The following is a 22,453-nucleotide window of genomic DNA, read 5'->3' as shown; positions in this document are numbered from 1 at the left end:
AGTTAGATGATTTACATAGTATAAAATACCAGCTGACGATTAAAATGTCATTGAGTAAAAGTAACGCAGACGATAGCGTCGAATATACCGAACCATATTTCCGAAGCAATCAAGAAGTTATAACCGAATCCGATACTATAAACGCATCATTAGATACATCAATTCAGAGGATACAGGAAACTTTAGAACGCTGGACTAATAGAGGTTCGGGTTGGGGTGTGGATAAAATTGATAGTTTATATTTAGATATAGCGAATTATATGCCCTTCAAAGGTGGATCTTATATAGATTTGCCCCCGTATTATAAGAAGAAAATAGCCATAATTAATGTAAAAAATAAATCTGATGACTGTTTAAGAATGATGATAAGATCTGCATTGTTCCCCGTAGACAAAAATCCGGATAGACCTTCTAGCTATCCCCAAAACGATGGACTCAACTTCGATGGTATAGACAAACCTACACCAATATCACAAATTGATAAGGTGGAAAAGCAAAATAATTTAGCTATAAATGTTTTCGGACATTCTAAAGGAATTGTTGTACACAGGATAAGCTCCGCTCCGGAACATATTCCCAGAATCAATTCATTTCTGATCGAAAAAGATGGTAAATATCATTATACGTGGATAAAGAGTTTAAACAGGGTGCTATATGATCAAACAAAACATAAGGAAAAGAAATATTTCTGCGAAAGATGCCTGCATGGGTACAGTAGACAAGATCTATTAGAAGCGCATAAAGAAGACTGTAGAGGTGTTGGACAGAATGCTATCAGGATCGATATGCCTAAAGAGGGAAAAAATATATTAAAATTTGAACATTATTGTAATCAAATGCCAGTACCGTACGTAATTTACGCCGACTTCGAAGCACTTATCAAACCCATAGAAAATACCAACCACGATAATAATCAAAGTACGTACAAAACTCAAGAACATATTCCTTGTGGGTTTGGATATGTAGTTGTAAGGTATGATGGGAAAACAAACACTCCCGTGATTTACAGAGGTCCCGATGCAGCGGGAAAGTTCCTAGAATATCTACAAAACGAAGAGAGAATAATCAGGGAAAAATTAATGTGTAAGAAACCCATGCGTATGACGAGGGATAATTGGAGGGCCCACAAGAAGTCAACGAGTTGTCACGTTTGTAATAAACCCCTGGATGGGGATTCTGTAAGAGACCATTGTCACGTCACGGGTAATTATCGGGGAGCCGCGCATAACGAGTGTAACTTGAAACTAAAAATGAAGTCTCAAACAATACCCATCCCCGTTGGGTTTCACAACCTTTGGGGATACGATTCACATTTCATTATGCTAGCTATCTCTAAGACCGACGGCGGTTTAACGTGCATTCCTGATAATATGGAAAAATACATATCATTCTTGTTGACTAAAAATATACATTATAGGGACAAGGACGGGAAATCTAGAATAAAGCAAAGTAATGGGCTTAGATTCATAGACTCCGTACAGTTTCTGTTATCTTCCCTGGACAATTTAGCTAATGCGAACAATCCCGATGACTTCGCGATAACAAATAAATATACTGATAAGATAACTCAACATTTGTTGCTGAGAAAAGGTGTATATCCTTACGAATATATGGATGATTGGTCTAGATTCAAAGAAACTGAATTACCACCCCTCGAATCATTCTATAGTAACTTAACAGAATCTAAAATAACAGATGCCGATTATGAACACGAATTTAGGCGATTATCGTCAGAGCCCGGATAGCTCAGTCGGTAGAGCATCAGACTTTTAAGCGGTCTGTCACAATCAGAGTGATCTGAGGGTCCAGGGTTCGAGTCCCTGTTCGGGCGGTCCTCTTTCCGACCACGTCAGCCAATCAAAATCGTCCGTCGGGGGAATCCCTCATCTTCAAGTTTATCGATGCACACGTCAAACAACAAACCAGGGAAAAGGTATGGCGAGGTGAGTATGTGGACATCGGGATACTTCTACCCAACGACGCGGGCACGGAGGAGAGCGAAGCGCTTACTATGGTCACCGATACTGCAGGTAAGGTGCTATTTAAACCTGTCAAAGCGCCAACGAGAAAAATAACACTGGGAAACTGGACATCAGGTTTCCATATTTACATGAACATATACCTTGCCAAACATTTCAGTCTACGGATAGTGGAAAGCCTATTATCGTACATGGAGACAATCCATTCAGCGGCACTTAGATGTGGACCGAATGCCTGGTGTCTATACGACCAGCAATTCCGACATAGGATGGCCAGAGACCCTCTACGACAATGGGACAAAGTTGACGGCGAGCTATGGCTAAAATATATGATCCCGCAGTCGGGGCGTCAACAGGTAGGTGGTTCGTTCGGTCAGCTGACTACCTCAAGTGTTTCAGACCCTGCGCTTAACCTATGCTACGCATTCAACAAACCTCATGGGTGTAAAAAGTACAGCTGCGCGTACTCCCACATATGCAGCAAGTGCGGCGAAACAGCTCACGGGGCGTCGACCTGCTTTCGAGGACAGGGTGTCACACGACCCCCCCTTGCAAACAATAGCTCAAGCTCACGCTTTAATGGCTCAAGCCCACGCTTTAGCGGCCCAAGGCAGTCAACCAGAGGAACTAGAGGTAAGGTCTTTGGCTCCTACTCCCGTCAAACTAGATAAGTTAACACCATGGTTGTGTCGTTATTCGCAGTTAAACGCAGATGATGCGCAATATTTGCTCAATGGTTTTACATTTGGTTTCCAACTCGAGTTCCAAGGTACACGCCATAGTCAGCTAGCAGGTAATTTACAATCAGCAACCCATAAAGATAGGAGGGACATTGTTAGACAAAAGCTTAAAAAAGAACTGGATCTTAACAGAATGGCAGGACCGTTTATCACTATGCCCTTTGTTAACTTGCAAGTATCCCCTGTAGGTCTAATCCCAAAGAAACAGGCAGAATCACAACAATGTCAAGGTGAGAAAGTCGATGATTTCCGTTTAATTCATCATCTGTCTTATCCCAAAGGAGGGTCAATTAACGACCACATAGATCCGCAAGCATGTTCCGTCTCTTATGCCAAGTTCGACGAAGCTGTACAGATGGTGCAACACTTGGGAAAGGGAGCACTGCTTGCAAAGTTCGACATCAAGTCAGCATTCAGAATTATACCAGTGCACCCGAATGATTTCGAACTGCTGGGTATCCAATTTGAAGGTAAATTTTACTTCGATAAATGCTTACCATTTGGATGCTCGATATCATGTGCTATTTTTGAGACCTTCAGCTCATTCCTCCAATGGTGCAGCATACCCCAGCAATACCTATTATGCATTACCTTGATGATTTTCTGACCGGGGAACAGCAGGGCACAACATAATGCCAATACTATTTGCAGTCTGCATTAGAAATGCTTACTCAGCTTGGTATTCCCATCGCCCAGGATAAAACAGTAGGCCCAGTGTCTCAACTTACATTTCTGGGACTTGAAATAGACACGCTAGCTATGCAGGTGAGAATACCGGAAGGTAAGATCAATGAAATCACAGCCCAAATCCGGCGCATACTCGCCACATCAAACTCAAAGGCAACAAAGAAAGAATTACAGTCACTCATTGGTAAGCTCAATTTTGTGTGTAGGGCCATCCCAATGTGGCTTACATTTCTCACGAACTTTAATGGTGTATCAGTATTTCAGGACAAGCTGTGGGTGGACAACTCTCACCTTCAGCTTTACACAGATGCAGCAGGGTGCATAGGGTTTGGGGCCTACCTTCAGGGCAGATGGTTCTGTGGTAGATGGCCTGACCATTGGGTTAAGGATGGGACAACACTTGACATGACCTTTCTGGAGCTGTTTCCCATCGTCTGCGCCATTCAGCTATGGGGAACACAGCTGATGAACAAGAAAATACTGTTCTACTGTGACAACCAGGCAGTGGTGGCAATCATCAACAAGCAATCAACCAAAGCCCCTCGGGTGATGAATCTTCTCCGCCGCCTCATCCTCCTTTGTCTTAACTATAACATTTTGTTTAAATCAAAATACATTGCAACTAATTCCAATGTTATAGCCGATGCACTCTCGAGGTTTCAGTTCAATCGTTTCCGGGCAGTAGCACCGGAAGCAGAGCCTGCGCCAACACCAGTTCCAGACAACATATGGCACATCTGAAGCAAGAAGTAGACAGGCTACTACTACAGTCACTATCTGAAAATACCTGGTCGACTTACAGGACAGGCATCAACGCGCTGCAGCAGTTCAGATCGGTGCATCAGCTTCCGGAAACGTGGCCAGTCCCCCTAGATAAGGTCGTAAACTTTATTGCTCATTTGTCAGTCACCAACCATTCTCCCAACACAGTAAAAACATATATCGCTGGTATATCCGCCAACCATAAACTTAAAGGTATGGAAGACTGTACCAATCATTTCCTGGTTACTAAACTAATAACAGGTATGTACAAGTCAAGAGGGCGCCAGGACACAAGGAAACCTATTACTCTGGATCTGTTGAAGGTGGTCATCAACAATCTCACGCAGGTTTGTTCCTCGTCATACGAGGTATGCCTCTTCAGAGCTGTCTATTGTAAAGCCTTCTTTGGCTTCTTTAGGGTAAGCGAACTAGTTCAAACTAAGATGTCACAGCCAGGCTGCTCCATCAATAACGTAAGCATATCGGGCGAAACGGAGAAAGCTACTATCCACCTTCCACACTCCAAAGGGGGGCACGGGTGGCCCAGTCGTCTAAGGCGCAGCGATTCGCTGTGCAGAGTTGCGTCCCTTGCGCCAGAAACCTATGATTGTGGGTTCTATTCCCGGTTCGCCCCAATTATGTTTCTAGGTTTGTCAGCACCATACCCGTGCTCGTGGGTTTCACCGAAGTGGTAAACGTCTGAGACCTGCATCACTTCGGGCTTTCCTCCCACATTAAGCTGACACGCTGCGATATAACTGGAATACTGTTAAAAACGGCGTTAAACCAGGGGTCCGGAAACCGTCATATGCGCCGGACATGTCCGATTGGGAATCTCAAATGTCCGGTTTAAAATATTGCTTACCGGACATTTAAATCTTTCTGTCCGGACATTTTAAAAAGTATTGTCCGGACATTCTTAAATTTTGACCGGACATGATCAACAGTTAGGACTGAGCAGTTTCTGTCTGCAGTTGTAACACAATGAAGATTATCTACACTGACAAGCTTTGTTTGTTTTGATTACTGTAAATACATCATACGTACATGATAGTCCAATCGGTCAATCACTGTAATAGGCAATCAAATGAGTTGACACTGATTAATCAAGGATTAGTTACTGAGAACATCTTGTTAATTTGAGTAAAAGGTGTTTACAACTGTACATAAATACCTTGCATCATCGAAGTACCTCATTATCTTCACAATGCTACGATACGTAACCTCAGACAAGAAGCGAAAGCGTAACGACAGCCAGTCGACCGGATCTGCCAAACCCTCAAAGTCTGGATGATCATTTTGTAAGTCGTGGCTAACGACTTTCACTTGGTTGACATACAATGAGGATCTGCAGATTTTATTGTTTTCAGTAGCTAGTCGTATATTGAATCTTGATTGACCGCCATTTTGCTTTCTGTGACGATCGATACCATTTTTATTATGATCAATAATTAAGTACAGATGAAAAAAGTATTCAAATAACTATTGCTATCAACGATATTTTAGTATTTGTGATTATATTATCTGTTTTTAAATAATCTTTAGTTTGTAAAAACTTTTCCTTCCCGTGAGGTCACGTGATAACCAAATATGGGATAATAGTCTCGATCCAAATGTTACAACGCGTACACTTGAGCAGACTCATGAATATTAATTAGAACGTTCACTACGTTAACAGATCGTTATTATAACAGAAACAAAAGTATGTTTTCCAAATATATCAAAAATGATATTATTTGTTATTAATTGTCCGGTGAATTAAACAATATAAATTGAAACAATTCATAATTCATCATATTATGAATACGTGACAACTTAAATTGTAACGTGTGTGTAAAAGTCGTACTAAAATAGGCTATTTGAAGGGGGCGTTGCCTAAATGCAAATGTCCGATTGGGATTTAAAATTTTCCGGACCCCTGCGTTAAACCCAACTCACTCACTCACTCACTCACTCACTCACTCACTCCACACTCCAAAGGCGACCAACGTGGGTACGGCAATTCAGTGGGTATAGAGGTGACACCAGGTAAATCAACCTGCCCAGTGGCTGCCCTTAAGGCATACTTAAATGTGCGCCCATCTGGCCCCGTCCCAGCATTTATCCACTTTGATCAGTCACCACTAACCAGGTATCAGTTCCAAGCGGTCCTAAAAAAGGCCTTGGCCCTCAGCTCAATAGGCACTGAAAGTTATTCTTCCCATTCTTTCCGAATCGGGGCAGCAACAACAGCAGCTATCAATGGGGTACCACCACATCTCATCCAGCAATACGGCAGGTGGAAGTCAGAATGCTATCAGTCGTATATACGTCTTCCCGTGACATAATTATTCATGTTAGACATTGTTAGTTAACAAGAACTAAAGGAAAGTAACTATAACTGCCAAATGCTACTATAGTACATTTGTTCCAGTCTGGATGGTGGGCTCCAACTTTATGACAAGGGCGAGGCAACAGCTGTCCCCACAACGCCCGGAGCTAGTGCCCCACAAAAAGATCTTGTGGTTGGCAAAGGGTGGACTGGGGTTGAATGACCTGGACAAGGTGATCGACGCCCAGGTGGAGGCAACTCGGCGCAGCCCTTCAGCTGTCGTAATACACTTGGGATCCAACGACTTGGGCTCCACGAAGACCAGTCAGCTCCGCATAGATATGGAGACATCAGTCATGCGCATCCAGGCGCATCTACCACACACCCATGTCTGCTTTTCGGGTATCCTTCAACGAAGATATTGGCATTCCGCACGCGACCCACGTAAGGTGGAAAAGAGTAGAGCCAAGCTCAATAGGCGTTTAGCCAATTGTCTCTGCGAACTTCCTAAGTTCACATTTATCCCCCATCCTAAAATAGTGGCCACTGACCGGTCCTGGTTCCAGTGGGAGGGAATGCACCTTAGTTGTAAAGGGATACGGGCTTTTGTAAAGGATATCGACCAGGCCTTGGGCCAAATTTTCAAGTAGGTAATTATAAAGGTAAGACATCTTTCTTATGAGGCAATCATGGCGGGCACGTGTATCATCATCCGCGGCCATGGGGTGTGGGGTACCACTTTGGTGCTAAGTGGCGTGGTTCTTCTGGGCTACCTCTTATATCATCATAATTTATATTGATATATATACTAATTAGGGTTTCCGGTTTCCTGCTTTCCAGCGGGAACCCAGACTGGGTTACCTTCTTACCAGTTGGAACCCAGTCTTTCCCGGGTTTTCACTCGGAAATCTAGTAACAATTATATTTGGCAACGCAAATTGCCACATAGCTGGGCCTGGCGGCTTTGCTCCCATTTAGACCCGCAGCGTTGGTCGGGTTGCGTCGTTTCCGTCATTTGGGCCGTAGCATTAAGTATATATTAACAATTAAATTTGGCCTGGCGGCGTTCGCTCCCATTTAGACCCGCAGCTGTGGTCGGGTTGTGACGTTTCCGCCATTTGGGCCTTAGCATTATTAGCTATTAACAAATATGTTTGGCGACTCAAGTCGCCACATAGAAATACTATTTATTCCATTTCTAAATTGGGGTAGCCCTTTAGAACCTCCACACCCTCGGCCATTAAATCCACTGTTGCGTCTTTGTCATTCTTTCAACATAGCCCACCTTCCTCAGGGAGGTGGGCCATCGCTGTAATATCCTGCAATAACAAATAAATATACCGATAAGATAACTCAACATTTGTTGCTGAGAAAAGGTGTATATCCTTACGAATATATGGATAATTGGTCTAGATTCGAAGAAACTGAATTACCACCCCTCGAATCATTCTATCGTAACTTAACAGAATCTAAAATAACAGATGCCGATTATGGACACGCTCTGACGGTGTGGGATAAATTAGGTTGTAAGAATTTAGGCGATTATCGTCAGAGCCCGGATAGCTCAGTCGGTAGAGCATCAGACTTTTAAGCAGTCTGTCACAATCAGAGTGATCTGTACTTAAAAAACGATGTACTGTTACTCGCCGATATATTCGAGATATTTAGAAAGACGTGTTTAAAACAATACGGCTTGGACCCAGCATGGTACTATTCCAGTCCCGGACTATCGTGGGATGCATTGTTGAAGAAGACCGGCGTAGAACTAAAACTACTCACAGATTACGATATGCACTTGTTTATTGAGAAAGGATTAAGAGGTGGTATATCGATGGCAGCGAAAAGGTATTCTAAGGCTAATAATAAATTAGTGGAAGGATACGATCCGAGTAAACCCGACACGCATATATTATATCTCGACGCTAACAATTTGTACGGATGGGCTATGAGTCAACCTTTACCCACGGGTGGTTTTGAGTGGGTCGATAAGAATGATATCGAAGTGAATGATGCGAATAAAGGGTACATACTAGAAGTTGACTTGGAATATCCAAGTTCGTTACATAAAGATCATAACAGTTATCCGCTAGCTCCCGACAGATTAATGGTTAATAAAGATTGGATGTCGGAATATCAACGCTCCTTGATGGGTAACACTAGGTTAGCTAACGTAGAAAAACTCGTACCAAATTTGATGGATAAGACAAAATATATAGTTCACTACAGAAATCTCCAGTTATATCTATCGTTAGGTATGAAACTTAAGAAAATACACAGAGTTCTAAAGTTTGATGAAAGCCCTTGGATGGAGCCCTATATAGGGCTGAACACAGATTTAAGAAAGATAGCTACCAGCGATTTCTAAAAGAATCTGTATAAGCTCATGAATAACTCGGTATTTGGTAAAACTATGGAGAATCTAAGGAAGCGTGTTGATGTTAAATTAGTCGGATCTAATGAGGAAGAAAGACTCAGGAAACTTATAGCCAGTCCGGCTTTTAACAGAAGCAAGATTTTCGATAACGACTTAGCAGCGTTGCATATGCAGAAGAGTAACATAAAATTCAACAGACCGGTGTACATCGGTATGAGTATTCTCGACTTGTCAAAACACTTAATGTATGACTTTTATTACAACGAACTTAAGAAGCAATACGGCGATAGATGCGAGGTGTTATATACTGACACAGATTCTTTGTTGATGGAAATACAAACCGAGGATGTGTATAAAGATATGGCAGAAAAAATAGATATGTACGACACGAGCGATTACCCAAAAGATAATCAACTGCACAGCGTTGTAAATAAAAAGGTGTTAGGTAAGATGAAGGATGAATGTGCTGGGACCCCTATAGCGGAGTATGTAGGATTAAGACCTAAGATGTATTCTATAAAGAAGTCCGATAAAGGGGAGATAAGAAAAGCCAAGGGCGTTAAGAAGTATGTTGTAAAAAAGCATATCAAACATGAACAGTATAAAGAATCATTCAACGGTAGAACGTTCAAACATGAGATGAACTCTTTAAGAAGTTAAAATCAGAGGATATATGGATTAAGAATGAACATGACATCATTATCCCCCTTAGATACAAAGAGATGGATTGATAATGATGGTGTAACTACCTATGCTTATGGTTATGGTGGTAATACCGTACCGTCGGGAACTATGAACAACCCTTCTCGTACAAATGCCCTACCCGGTCCATCTTGAAGATAATAAAGAATAGGCTCTCCTTCTTTCGTAACCAATCGACTAATGTTATACGTCTTAAGGGACCATATGGGATCGGTTGCGTGACGTAGGCCTCTTTCGAGTTCACCGGGCTGGTATAAATATCTTACCCTTACTCTATTCGCAAGTTTTCGTTCTTTGCCTCTCCTCGGTGCTGAAGATTCGGAAGTCACGGATTTCATTTCATAGCATCGGATGGTTTCTTCCCTATTAATCTCGTCACTTCATTATTCAGCGCTGATACAACAGTTGATAATCATGTCACCCATTTGGTTGATCTCAATCGCTCGGATTTCATTTCTATCCCATACTGATAGCCAAACAAAAGTTCCGCTAATGTCCTGTTATATCTTTCGATGATAGCTTGACTGCGGTGGGCCTCTCTTTCACCACGGACGATTTCAACATCGTGCTTTGTTAACAGTTTAGTTACTGATCCCATAAACTCGCGACCGGGATCTACTTGAAATAGCTTAGGCCATTTTAGCGGTCCGCGTTTATATATGCGGCTCAGTGCATTAGCTACTCCTGTTGAATCTTTCGAGGTTAATGGCTCTGCCTCTTTGTATCGACTAGCCACATCCACTACTGTTAAAGCGTATTTTATACGTTTTGCGTTTTACCTTATCGTGGGGAAGAAACAAGAGGTCAGCCTGATGAACTTCATTCCTTGTAAAAATATCAAACTTCTTCCTCGGTATATAACGCGGTGCCGGTAAATATATTTGCCACAACGCTTGTTTCTTTAACCAATCTTTGGCCACATCTTTAGATACCTTAGCCGCAGTGGCTAATTTTTTTATTGCTCCTATACCTTTCCAATATCCTTGTGGGCTATAGTAAATTTTATTCATTATTAATTAATATTGATGTTTCGTTTAATACAACTCATGACTATCGTTGAATCGCATGATCATTCTGGCATAAAAAATGCCACCTGTAGTAGCAGTATAGGTAAATAAATCCGGCTCCAATGGAAGTGGTCCAGAACCCCTTATTACCTATACTACTACAGAGAATCGGTACAACCCTCTTGCTGTGGGAGAGAGGTCTGCTTGGTAAGAGAGTCAAACCCCTTCTCAGCCCTAACATGTGGTTTCTGTATGTATTTAACAAAAATTAGAACAATAAAATGGAATATGATTGGTTGATACATGATGAGTTGTGCCCTATGCTAAATGAATGGATAGACAGAGGGGAATACTTAATCCTGTTGGACTGGCGCTAATCTTGTTGACATATTTACTGGATGCTTTGAAAGAGATTATGGTGTCACTATAGACGAGCTTGTCTAAATTGAAGTAATTGCTGAATGTTATTCTAATATAGATCATGACAGATTTACTTAAATAAAATAGTTCAAGGTAATCTATAAGACTATCTATCTAAAAGCTTCAAATCTATTAAACTATGTAGACATAACTCTTGTCTTATTGAATAGTATGTCAAGGAGTTGAGCTCCTATTACCTTAGGCTAGCGTCTATCTAAAAAGCTATAACTGAAACTACTGATATTTTATATATGCATTTTACCTGATGATAAGTATTACTTGCTAAACTATAACTATATGAAATGATGTATAAATATTACACCATGATAACTCATAAAAGCACTTGATGTGGATCTAATTATTATAGGAAAACTTAGTATAAATGTTATATCATGATACTTCTACAAACAGGTGTAATGAGGTCGTGAGCTCTGTCACCATTAAAGCTGTGGCTTGAGGTGGTCCGTGAGGACCAGAGAGATGGACTGGTCCTGGCGTGAGAAGATCCAGAAGCATTTGCCATTAGTGGAGTGTGTGGGATTCTTGAAGAGCAGGGAGTTGGTGGTGTTGGATTCAGTGCCACCTGTCCCAGGGTACAGAGACGAGGTCAAGGTCGGTCTGAAAGCGATCTCTAGTGAATTGAAGATCGTACGAGAGTCCCTGTGGCAGATCAGCGTGGCTGTGTCCTGGTGGTTCAGGAAGCTGTCATCGATGTATGCTTCGAACTGTACACTCCACAAATGGAGTGTGGCTTCTTTAGGAAAATGAATGGGGAGGATGTGCGGTCAATAACATGCATACGCAATTCATTGTTTAATAACACCTAAATTTTGTTGTGTCTACTGAAATTCCTGGCTTCTGATTAGCTGAACTGGTCATGTGTTATTGCATTCATATCCCAATGAATGTAAAAAATGAAACCATGCCCACCAAGGCGCACTACTTTTATTACCGCGGAATGTCGGGGAATCCCAATATTACAGTCGAGGGAATTCCCTTTCTGCTCATGTGTATCGTCATGCACAGGACATTTAGTGAGTGAGTGAGTGAATATGGTTTTACGCCGCTTTTAGCAATATTCCAGCAATATCACGGCGGGGGACACCAGAAATGGGCTTCACACATTGTACCCATGTCGGGAATCGAACCCGGGTCTTCGACGTGACGAGCGAACGCTTTAACCACTAGGCTACCCGACCGCCCCCACAGGACATTTAGAGAAATTCATGTGTATGCATTGTCCAAACTACACTTTGAAACCGAAGGCTGAGAATGAATGAAAAAGCAAACGTGCAGGCTTGCTCGCCTGTTTTTTTCCTGCTCACCTCGGTTACACTTTCCTGTCTTCGGGTTTCATTTCTAACTAGCATTTTTCCAACTGTGTTTTATCGTTTTCAGGGAAGTAATGTTTGAATCTGGCGGTAACTGACCATGTCATTCAAAACAGCCGCCTTCTCCCAGACATATTTCTTCCGGATCGTTACCCAAAACTCAAATTAACTTTAGGGACAATATTAAACCCTCAAAACAACACATCCAACTTTAAAGGCAAATACTGTAAACAGGGAATTTTTTGCGACCGTTTTGTTATTGCGAGTTTTGCGAACGAGACTCAATCGCAAAAATTAAAAACGCATCCCACATGTGCTCGATTGGCGAGAGATCAGGGAAGCGAGCCAACCAGGGGATGACATTTACGTTGTTTTGTTGAAGAGAATAGTGAACAAGTTGAGCAATATGACGCCATGCATTGTCATGTTGAAAGGTAATGCCTGGGCCATGACGATGCAAAAACGGTAGAACAACAGGGCCCATGATCTTGTCGCGGTAGCGGTGTCAATTGAGATTTCTCTCTACCACTATCAAATGGGTCCTCTGTCTTGCTGTAATCCCACCCGATACCATTACTCTGCCGCCCCCGAACCGATCTTCTTCCATGACACATTGATTGACGTGACGTTCACCTGGACGTCGGTACACTCGAATCCGTCCATCGCTGTGGCTGAGGTGAAAACGAGACTCGTCAGTGAATAGAACTTGTCTCCACTGCATGGCCGTCCAGCTTTGATACTGTCTGCATCACTGTAGACGTGCTTGACGGTGGTTTCCTGTCAAAATGGACATCTGGCGGGTCTTCTGGCGACAATCCCTGCACATCTGAGGCGACGACGTACGGTTTGTGAAGATATTCGTTGAAGACCAGGGATGCTTCTTGCAGTCACTGTTGCTGGCTGGAATCAATTTCGTAGGTGTGTTGCTCGAATCCAGTTGTCTTGTCGATTATTGGTTACGCAAGGCCTGCCACTCTGAGGATGGTCTCTGACTGCATTCGTCGGTTACCAACGTTGCCATAAACACCAAATGGTGTTTCTGTGGACGTTAGATTGTCTTGCAACATCACGTTGACTCATCCTGCTTCAAGCATACCAATGGCTCGCAGACGCTCATTTTCGGAAAGGCATGGCATTTCGTAATGTTGAATAATTGCGTAATTTTGTTGTTTTTCTAAGTGGTTGTTGTCAGCACGATGCTAAACAATGCATATGGAATCCCATTAACGCACATGTTTTTATACCCATTTTGGGGTAGTGAAATGCATGGGGCTTGCATAAAAGTCAACTTTTGCATGGAATGCATGCTTTTCTGTAGCAGTTGCATTTTTGTGACTTGATTCCATACATGTACTACAATACTGAAAACCAAACTTTACTTGTTTGAAAAATACACTAAAATATTGGTGTCACATGAACTTTTGTTGTTGAGCATATGTAAAGATATAGAAATAGTTTGGATCCCTGCCAAACTGGTAAATGCCCCCACTGCAACTTAAAAGAAACTCCTGAACACGTAATACTATATTGCACACATTACCAGCAACACAGAACAACACTCCAGTCCACAATAAACTGCAACAATCAAATGACACTAGCAATGCTAATAATCCCCCCTAAATGACCTACAAACCTTTAAAGCAGTTGGAATCTATCGAACCAAAACAGACCTACTCCGCCGCATCTAAAGTACAACATACAAGCTGTCAATAAACCCTAAAGTTCTAAACCTATAAAAACACTCAAACTCACAAAAGCTCCATTTAGTCCCTCACACACAAACCTAGCATGGCATATTTCAAAATTCTAAATTTGTTCTCCAAATTAAGTAAGCAGCCCTTAAAGCCCCCCTATGTTGCCTCACCTTTTCGGACATACCCTTTTCGACCAATCACTAAATGGCCTGGCGGGCCTGAAATACCCATATGTCGGAAAGCGCACGTTAAGTTCCCAATTTAAGTAAGTAAGTTGGCAGAAGGGGTTTCACTCTCCAACGAAGGATAGCTCTCATGACAGCCCAGATGGATGTACAGACTCTCTGTGGCATCCACAGCTATATTTAAGACATTGTTCATTCATTGTTCTTGTAAATAAAATTGTAATTAGTCTCTTGTGAGGCCAGCTCTTTGCTGACTAATTGCCCCACGAAAACCAGCACAATATTTGGAAGGTTTTGGAGCATCAGAACACAACCATAATAGCAAGATTGGCTGCCCTTAGTTTGGCTCCTTCCAGATGGAATCTGCGACCCTGGGGTTGGGACACAAGAAGTGGGATACAATGTCAAGGATCCAGTGGTCGGACATAATCAGTTTTCAGTTGTTGGTGTAAAACAACAGACATCCCCCCCCACGTAGATCGTAATCCATAGACAAATAGATAGGGCCTGTGACTGAAATGGGAGCTGGGGAAGAGTCATCTACGGACCCCGTGACCTCCCGACTTAAAACCTCTTCTGCTAGGTCCCCGGCATCTCATGTCAGACAGACGAAAGCAATCCGATTGGTGTTATGAATTATCTGTTCTTTGGAAGGGTTGAATGGATCCCTTGCCAGAGGGAATAAACTTCTTTCTAGCTGCTTCCCGGAAGGAAGGAGCTTGATCGCTATGTTGATTTTAGACACCTGAAATCACTCATCTGTGTCTTGTCTGACCTCATTCACAATCTTCCCAAGTTGATTAATAAATATCTTGGGGGCTGTGATGGGTTGGTGCATCACCATCTTCTTGGCCTGAATTGATACAGCCTTATCTGATCTGTGATAGGAGCTGTTGACGTTGCATCCAAATAAATTGGAAAAACATCCAAACCTGCATGGTAACAAGTTTCTGTTGCATCTTGACGATTGCGTCCAAGAGACTGTGAAGAAGACCAACTTGATCTACCCAAATAGGCAAGGGGTCTGCCGGCATATTGTCTTAAGATGGTTGTAAAGGAGGTATGATGAGATGGACTCTGGCCACAAACCAATCTATGTAGGCCCGAATATCCATGGAATACCTGTTGACTGATGACAGATCATTAACTCAACTAGCAGGTAGGGATAATTTCATGTTTGGACTTTTGACCAACTTAAGAAAGTTGTCATCCAAAGTTGTTTACTCTGGTAATGGTGAGTCATGTGTCCAGTATAAATTTCTTTTCAAATTAGGGAGCAGAAGTCTATCATCATGCCACAGTTTTTGTCGATTGTCCATTGCTTGATCAATAATCTATTTTGCACAGTTCGGCAATGGCAAAGTTTTGTGAACTGAGACGTAACAGGGGCATGGCAACCTGCATATTCCGTCATTTGAGAGGGAATAGCCTGGTCCATACAGGGAGGCAGGTTTGGCATGAAATGATATAAGGAGTCCAATAAATCCACAAAGGAAAAGGGAGTACCAAATTCCCTTGTAGGTAAATTATCATCCTCATAGTAGCCTTCTTCATTGTCCGAGTCAGAAGGGACATGGAAGACACCAAACCGGGAGTCATCTGGCTGGTGAGTAGCAAAGTAGTCACCAGGATCCACATAGTCCCTATGTGGGTCATCATCCAACAATGTCTAAGATTCCGGTCAGATCTGTGAATGGGTAGACTGTATCATAACCGAAACGGGGACCGGACAATGGTCAAGCTGTTTTAGAACACTAGACTGACTGTCAAGGTGTGGCCAGACCATTGGGGAGACTATGAGGTGATCGTGATGGATAAGCGTCACTTGTGGTTGGCGTGGATGGCTGGTTGGAAGGCCATGTGACCGTAGCACTGATAAAAGGAGACACATGTGACTCTGATAAGTCTCTTCCCCTATGCGGCCTCTTGGCCGGAGGATCCTTCTGACCCTGGCTGAAACAAGTCTATGTAGCCATTCTACCTCCAGCCATAGAGCTGAAAGACAAGATTCAAATAAGTCTTTCTTGGCCTTCTGTGATAAGGATATCGAAGGAGCCGAAGGTACAGTCGTCTGAGGAGTGGTAGTTTGATTAGGTGGTGGTGTAGATGACATGTCAGGTTGAGAAATTATGTAATCAACTTGCTTCATGGATGTGTCTTTCCTCTTGGCCTTGGTGAGAGACTCAGTAAAGTGGAAAAAGTTTTCTTAGAGAGGCAGTACGTAGGACACTTTTCCCACCTTCATGCACAAGAGTGCTTTGGGCTGATTGAGTGCTATTGTGGGAACAACCTATTCTTGTACAGTTGACAGTGAAGAGGACATGTGTTGAAAATCAGAAAGTTTAGTTTAGTGTGATTGCAGTCAAAATACAGGAATTTGGCACTAATGTAATAGAGGTAGAGGATTCATAAGAATTAAGAAGTTATCAGAGGCTTGTGATCGTTGCTTATGCAAACATTTCTTCCATACATGAATGACTGGAATCATATGTGACAGGACAGCTCAAGGGACTTTTCTCCAGGGGAGATGAATCAATGGCCAGGATCAGAACAATCTTAGCGCTACAATTATTGTAAGTCCTCAAAATCATGATTTTAGGCTTCAGCAACAATCACCATTCACTTGCACAAAGCGATTGTAGGCTAAATCATTGTAAGCTACAATACAAAATTACAATTGATTTGAATTGACACTCCAACAACACGAAGAACGTACCACAGATTTAATGTCAGTATTATCATTAATTTTGACAGTGCACCACATAACTATTGAGTTGATAGCTAAAAGTACTATTCCCAAACGACTTACCCTCTAGATGCCAAGGTTTTTTTCTGACGCACATTTTCTTAGATCGGAAAAGTGAAGGTTGTGCGAGAATTGCACTCACGTGGCACTGGATCTACCTCTGGCTATAAAATTACACAGAGGTGAAGAATATTAAATTTCCTAATTGAGGGTGTAAATTTAACTGCAAATATTAATCCGTTTTTTAAAAAAGACGCTTCTAAGTGTTGTCTGAGATTTTATTCTCCGCTGAAAAACAGTAAATACTCCGCTTTTTATCATACACCGATAAAAGTACAGTGCGGCGATTTTTTTTAGTTAGAAGCTTTACAGGTTCTACTACACCAAATCAGTACCAGTTTGGAGAGTGCGGTTTTCGTAGGGAGCCTTCAGTGCAGATCGAGAGATATCTGCAGGCTGTGATTGGAGGATATTCTGTAAGATTTTTATGTCTTTCAAATGTACATCCATCCAGTTATTAAAACTGACCATGTTTTTTCTATATTTAGTACTGTCTTTTTCAACATGATGACTTATGCTGAATGTGACCACAGCTATTTTCAAGTAGGTGACATTTGGTGCGAAACTGGGGGTGGTGTGTTTAGCTTCCGGTACTCGGAAAAGGAGCTGACTAAGCTAGTCATTTTTATTTTTTTTATTGCTGCTCTAAGGCCAAACTGTGCACACACGTACAGGTAATAGCTGTTGAATGCTTAGTTATTTAAAAAAAAATCATAACGTTACTATAGAAGTCTATGGGAAAACATTTGGTTGTGTGTAACCTTTACGGAAACTGTGAGCAAACAAAATACTGCCTAATATCTGAACCATATAACTATATATCAAATGGAGATATATGTGTATGTATAACGTCATAAAATCAATGCAAAAAATAGCATGCCGTAAATGACGAAAACTGATTTTTCTCTATGACGTCAAAAGGCGACAGAGAGGTTACATGAGTACAAAGAAAAGGGGGCATAACTCTGCTATGCTTAGCACAAGTTTATTGTAACTCAAGTCACTTGGTGAGAATTAGCTGTGGGTAAGGATACTATATTTTTGTGGGGTTTTGTTCACAAGGAACCAAACTATTCCAACACAAATATCAATAAAGAAACTGTATATGTTTAGTTATTTAAAAAACCCATAAGAAATGATGGAATCATACTTCATAAAAAAGAGGTAATAGAGAAATGGATAGCCTTATCTAACCTATAACTTAGTCTTTAGATTCCAACATTCTCCTGAATGTGTAAGAGTAATTTGACTAATGTTGCACCATTATTAATGGAGCACAAGCCTTATCATCAAATGTAATGAAATACCAAAAGATAACACCATTCTATTTGATATGGAAGATTGCGTTCATGGTATGGAAAATCTCCATGTGTAAAACAGAATTAGACGCTTTTTCGACACAACATTAAATGACTGTTTTCACCAGGTAAATAATGTCTTGAATATATAAACAATTAGATAGTTTATCGTGTATCTTAATTGGACAAGACATGCCCCTATTTGGCATCAATTTATGTAATGAAATTCCCAAAACAATATTTCAAAACAACCAAAATTATATTCAGTATTGTACATTTATTTGTTCATTGTTATGTTTACATTTTTCTTTATCTCATCTCAGAATTACACAATAAAAGATGCAAACAAAGCGCTATTGGTATAAAATTATCAGGATAATCGCATAAGGTTGAACCAACAGGCATGGCATGGGTTTTATTTTTATACTTCTTACAATTCCTGGAGAAATAAAGTAAACAGTATAATATCCTGTCATCACAATATATCGAAAAGAGAATAAAACCATTGATTATACATGTATAATGCAAAACTAGAGAAATAAGTTGTAAATTGTTTGTGACTAACCCGCACCTGGTGAATCGTTAAATATCACTGTTCTGTGTATCAAACAACATAAAAACCAATTCCAAGACCAAGACAATTCTTTCAGAAATGTGTGCATATATTTTAACGAAAAATATCATCCATTTTGTTAAAGTAATATTTTCAGTTTTAGTTATAAAATAAATGAAAAGGCTTTTCATGGACATTGGTTATATGAACTTATATGTACATGCTGCAGTTACATTTACACTTCATCTTGTAACACTTGTCCAAAGGAAAGAAATATTGTATTCAATACTATAAACCTATCAATTCTTATGTAAACAATGTTCAAACAAACAAGAGATTATAAAAGCTTCGTTCATACATGTTGTGGCCTATATTTACGTATGATATCATTTTGAACATTGACAAATATCCAAAGTGAAATTAATTGTGTGAAAAAAAAGTATAAAAGATATCCAAAATCTGCATCATAACTGAAACTGTAAACAGCATGATACAATGATCGTGTACACTCTCATTCAAGGACCTTCACCTCAAAGAAATTACCAAATATGTACAACAATATTGATGTATGACATCACGACCTGTGACCGACTTTTACAAAATGGCGTGTTCACTGTCAACAGTACGCGGGATTTAACGAGGGGACTTTCGTTGTTTCGGGGATCGTATATACATGAATGTGACATGTAAGTAATCAGAAACATTCTGAGAAGCTATGTACTGTTATTTGTTGTTATATTTTTCACTGAAACCAACGGAAATAGTCGGAAATTCCGATAAATACCGTTGTCGTTGTGCATGATTTTGCGTCAGTCATGGCGTCACACAGGACAGTAACTTTGACAATTTCTGTTGAAAATATCAAATCATTGCAATGTGTCTATATTAAATACCCCAATTCTTCCTAAGATTCTCTTCCCATGCATATTCTGAAAATGTTGAGCTAATATCTTGGAACGAATAGAGGAATGGATAGCTCAAAATAGGAGAAAATGCTACACTGTGTAAAATCTGAATTTTGCTTTGTTTATATTTCAAACAAGTGCAGTTTTTCGAGCACAGCATTCGTGTTCACAATAACTGATTTTGCTTGATTTCATCTAGGCACTTTGTATTGGTGACGAAGACCATTGGTCATTTGATTCTAAAATGTATGAAGAATTCAAGGATGTATGTATCGCAGCTAAGTATGAAATATACATAATGTTACAGGCATCTCATAACCGGTGTACGCGAAACGTGATTTTGTAAACACTATGCAATATGGTGGAAAGTTCACTTTGGCGTTCGTGTTTGCATATTTTCCAAAACATTCGAAACGATTCTAGGGTTATCAGATATGTTTTGGAATGATCATTGGAGATTTCATAAAAGACATATACCTGTGATCACTAATATGCTATTATTGAAATTCATTTCTCTGAGTAAATATCCGAAATTTAGATTTCAAAACATGCTGTAAATAACGCCGTGAGTAGTGATTTAGTAATGTATAAAAAATGGCGACATTTACGATGTATCTAATTTTCAATGGTCATTTCAGTACTTTTGCTTGGCCTAAAATGCCATTGGATGATATCACAGAACAGGGAATTTCCCACCTAATTCAAAAGTGGGAAGTGTATCTGTGTGGGTGATGTATTTTGAATTTTATTCAACTTCAAAGTGAGGGTGATGTGATGTCCCTCTGGCATCCAGGGGGTTAATGCTGAAAGAAGTGTGACACAACACTAATCAAGGAAAGAATAAAAACCCATGTTGTCGGGAAGCAATCTGTAACTTCCGTGACCTTTTGGATAAATCAAGGGCAGCTAGTTTATACTCAAGATGGGAGTGGTTTCCCTTTGTATAAGCCCAGAGTAGAACCTTGCCCAGTGTATTAATGTTGTAGAATTGCAGAGCTCCCCCTTTATTTCTTTTGGGTCACATTCATGTCAGTTATTTTGTCTTGAGTTTATCATTAAATTAATTTACAAATAAATACAATGAACACACAATACCATTTTGAAAGTGGTCAAATGTATCAAATGTTACATATTTATATATACGAGAATCTGTACTTTACAAAGAAAGTGTTATCCCAAATATAACATTTGTTAAATAAATACAAGTTAGAGAGCAAAACCATACATGTTTAAATCTAAAATCGAGTGGGATGGGGATGAGCGGTTTTAACTCTCTTGGTGCCAGGGGACCATATATGGTCTCTCACTTCTCACACCCACTAAGTGGCACGGGACCATGCATGGTCCTATGAAAATGTCCTTTTTCAACAGTAAATTAGGATGTCAAACACTGGGTGCGCACAATCAAAATTATAACCATCATCACCCTAATCATCTCAGCTTTTATAGCGTGTAACTCATATTTAATACAGTGCTATGGATTGCGAAATATGGTGAGATTAGTAAAGTGGTTACTGCGCTTCTCGACCATTTTCTGCCATGTTGAACTTCATGCAAATGACATCGATTTTTTATTATGCACACGTCACATACATGTAATTATTATAATATCAGACAGCCAATTTGAAAAAAATATGTATCAGACTGGCCAGAAAGATTAACTGTTCCCCACTGTACAGTTATTGGCGTGAGATTACTAATGTTTAGTCTGCAACGGAAGTTGTTTGTTCAAGTATTGCATATTATTATCGACTGTGTGTCATGGCTATTTAGCTCGGCGTTAGAGATGAAACGACGGTACAGATAGTCTCTCTGTTTATGATGCTGATTTACAAAAATAATTCAAATCTAAGATATGGAAAGATGGCTATGATCATTAATATTAAGGTCGTATAGTTTATAATTCCTGCGAATCCTCTACCTCTATTACATCACAGCCATAAATCCAGTATTTTGGCTGCAGATACACTATAAGTAAATCTTCAGATTTGTCGAAATTTGTGGAAATGGGGGAGCAATAGGACGTTTTGATCATGAACTTCCTGCCCATAGATATCAAACAATAGTTATAATTGTTAATATTTCTAAGAATACTACCTTTTACATCACAGCCATAAATCCTGTATATTGGCTGCAGATACACTATAAGTAAATCTTCAGATTTTCAACGGAAGTCTTCTTCACTGTCAACTACACATAACTAGTTGTTCCCCTAATAGCACATGTAGATCTTCAGCTCTTCTGTGCAAAAAGGCGGGGAAAACGTCACTTCTTTCCTCAACACCTGTTTTTGGTTTTTGCTCTAGCACTTTGTATAGGAAGTCACACTGTATAGCACTCAGCAATATTCCAGCTATATGACGGCGGTCTGTAAATAATCGAGTCTAGACCAAACAATCCAGTGATTGATATCATGAGCATCAATCCACGCAATTGGGATCGATGACATGTATCAACCAAGGCAGCGAGCCTGACCACCCGATCCTGTTAGTCGCCTTTTACAACAAGCATAGTCGACTTTTGCGGCAAGCAAGGGTTGCTGCCAACATTCTACCATGGATATTAAATCTAATTAATATTGAATTTACAAATTATTGATGTAGACTGTATTCTTGATTAACGTATGATAATCTATTGCAAGTCTTCAACACTTATTTGATGTTTTCTGAAAAGTCAGAAAATAAACACTTTATTTTATT

At 40.4% G+C, this 22,453-nt stretch overlaps 2 protein-coding genes and 1 non-coding gene across 5 annotated transcripts in view; 2 read left to right on the top strand and 1 right to left on the bottom strand.

Moving 5' to 3' along the window:
* The window catches only part of LOC139477956 (uncharacterized), a 405,897-nt gene that overhangs the window by 332,216 nt on the left and 51,228 nt on the right, over positions 1 to 22,453 (bottom strand). The gene's annotated exons all lie outside the window — the stretch shown is intronic.
* Positions 1,736 to 1,831, top strand: Trnak-uuu (transfer RNA lysine (anticodon UUU)). The gene is made up of 2 exons: positions 1,736 to 1,772; positions 1,796 to 1,831. It is a non-coding gene; the product is annotated as a tRNA-Lys (tRNA).
* On the top strand, positions 2,559 to 6,495 carry LOC139470783 (integrase/recombinase xerD homolog). The gene is made up of 4 exons (XM_071253077.1): positions 2,559 to 2,612; positions 3,371 to 3,541; positions 4,063 to 4,714; positions 6,149 to 6,495. The coding sequence occupies exons 1-4, from the start codon at positions 2,559 to 2,561 to the stop codon at positions 6,493 to 6,495; spliced, it is 1,224 nt and encodes a 407-aa protein (XP_071109178.1).

This window comes from Haliotis cracherodii, unplaced genomic scaffold, assembly GCF_022045235.1.
Source record: "Haliotis cracherodii isolate W230 unplaced genomic scaffold, xgHalCrac1.p SCAF_1, whole genome shotgun sequence".
NCBI classification, from domain to species: domain Eukaryota; kingdom Metazoa; phylum Mollusca; class Gastropoda; order Lepetellida; family Haliotidae; genus Haliotis; species Haliotis cracherodii.
Note: the sequence above shows the minus strand (reverse complement) of the source record. Positions and strands in the feature narration are given on the sequence as shown.